Source organism: Antrostomus carolinensis, unplaced genomic scaffold (assembly GCF_000700745.2).
Source record: "Antrostomus carolinensis isolate BGI_N321 unplaced genomic scaffold, ASM70074v2 scaffold20991, whole genome shotgun sequence".
NCBI classification, from domain to species: domain Eukaryota; kingdom Metazoa; phylum Chordata; class Aves; order Caprimulgiformes; family Caprimulgidae; genus Antrostomus; species Antrostomus carolinensis.
The window spans coordinates 5,072-7,187 of NW_010293872.1; the positions used below are offsets into that span (position 1 = coordinate 5,072).

Sequence of the window (2,116 nt, forward strand, 5' to 3'; positions counted from 1 at the left end):
CTCTGCAGCGGTGGATCGCTCTGCCCAGCTGCGAGGCGGTGACAGAGGGATGTATTTTTTCTGTTTTAGAGCTGAACAATCTTCAAACCGAGTCACATTATTCATTCCTTTTGGTTTCCTCTTGCAGCTTTCAGGGGATACAGTATAACCTGCTCATCCCACTGGATTTACATCCCACTTTGAGCAACCTGGTCTAGTGGAAGGTGTCCCTGCTGATGGCAGGGGGGTTGGGACTGGATGAGCTTTAAGGTCCCTTCCAACACAAACCAGTCTATGATGGAGCATATGGACCAGTTAGAACAAGTCCAGAGGAGGCCACCAGGATGATGCGAGGGCTGGAGCAGCTCTGCTGTGAGGACAGGCTGAGAGAGTTGGGGCTGTTCAGCCTGGAGAAGAGAAGGCTCCAGGGAGATCTTCTAGCGGCCTCCCAGTACCTGAAGGGGCTACAAGAAAGCTGGGGAGGGACTTTTCATAAGGGCAGTTAATGACAAAACAAGGGGAAATGGGTTTAGGCTGAAAGAGGGGAGGTTTAGATGAGATATTAGGAAGAAGTTCTTCACTGTGAGGGTGGTCAGACAGTGTCCCAGGTTGCCCAGAGAAGCTGTGGCTGCTCCTCCCCGGGAGTGTTCTCGGTCAGGCTGGATGAGGCTTTGAGCAACCTGGTCTAGTGGAAGGTGTCCCTGCTGCTGGCAGGGGGGTTGGAACTGGATGATCTTTAAGGTCCCTCCCAACCCAAACCAGTCTGGGATTCATTCTATGATTTAAAACACGGCTTTGTTTCCTTGGTTCTATTTTTCAGCCATTAACTTCAATTTAGGCTGATAGTGCCCCGGGGAGGCATCGCTGAGCTCGCTGGTGAGGGGGAATAAGTTCATGCTCATCATAAATACAGAGTCTGGAACTGGTAAAGGAGAAATCAAAAAGTCCCATTTCTGCTTCTAAGAGTAGAAAATAGAGGTGTGTTTGGGTAAAACATGAATAACTAAAGTTCTGAGGGATGTTGGTGGCTTACAGTGACACTGTTCCATCTGCTCTTCTTCTTTTTGTCCCGTAGGTGTGTTTGGTGGCCGTGGTCGAGGAATACCAGGCAGTGGAAGAGGTCAACAGGAAAAAAAGCCAGGCAGACAATCAGCAAAGCAATGAGAAGCTGTCTGCAGCCTGGCTGGGGACAGTCCTGCCACGCCGTTGGGTTTTTATCACCTCAGGATTGCCACGTGGCCAAAAAAAGCCTTCCCTTTCCACTCGTCCATCAGCTGATCCGTGCCCAAATCATGTCATTTGCAAACCCCTCACAATTTAATCTGGTAGAGTGGAGTTATTGGCTCCTTGTAGTCAGCAAGTCATTGGAAATATTTTAAAAAATAATAATAATAATAATAATTCATGGTTAAGGACCTAATTTCTGCCTTCTCCTGAGAGTGACAGCACTATTTAATTGTTCAGGGTCACCAGGTTTAATTTAACAGATTAACCATGTCCCGTGGTGTAAGAATGAAGGCAAATGCTTTCTGGATTGTTTGGATTTTTTTGTTTGTTTGTTTTCATACTTGAAACTTGGGGAAACTTGTTGTATTTGTAACAGATGCGAGTGTTTTGGGTTAAAAACACTGAATTTGAAGAGATTGTAACTTTATATAAGTAGTGTTAAGGGTTTGTTTGGGGTTTTTTTTTTTTTAAGAACAACAAACTTTTAAGCTATCACTTCTCTTTCTGGCCAGTCAATTCTGTCTCCTACAACTTAAGGGAGAACGTGGGAGGAACATTGCACTGGCCTTCAAGGGTTGTTTCCAAGACAGCTTTGTGCTAAATGAGAGTTTCCCAATTAGTCTCTTACTAATTTGACTTCAGATTAGAAGTTTCCTTTAAAGGAAAGGGTTTTCTGTGTTTTCTTGCAGAAGGCTGCTGTCCCCTTCATCTTCTTCTTTGAGTTTATTTTATTTTTCCTGAAAACAACCGAGCTCTTAAGTTGATTTATTTCCCCCCCCCACACACATTGAAAACTCTCCCTTGTGCCTGTGACACGAAATCCTGAATTCTGACAATATTTCTCAAGTCTATTTCTTCTGGTATTTAGTGATTGACTTCACTATAAGTACTTGTCATTTCCTTTTCTAAG

At 44.5% G+C, this 2,116-nt stretch overlaps 1 protein-coding gene across 1 annotated transcript in view; it reads left to right on the plus strand.

Moving 5' to 3' along the window:
• Positions 1 to 1,143, plus strand: part of LSM4 (LSM4 homolog, U6 small nuclear RNA and mRNA degradation associated) — a gene marked incomplete at its 5' end in the record, with an annotated part of 4,013 nt that extends 2,870 nt beyond the window's left edge. The window contains one exon of the mRNA XM_010177462.1: positions 1,055 to 1,143. Coding sequence (XP_010175764.1) covers positions 1,055 to 1,143 — 89 coding nt within the window. The remainder of the gene's footprint in view (positions 1 to 1,054) is intronic.
• Between the last annotated feature and the right edge of the window lie 973 nt (positions 1,144 to 2,116).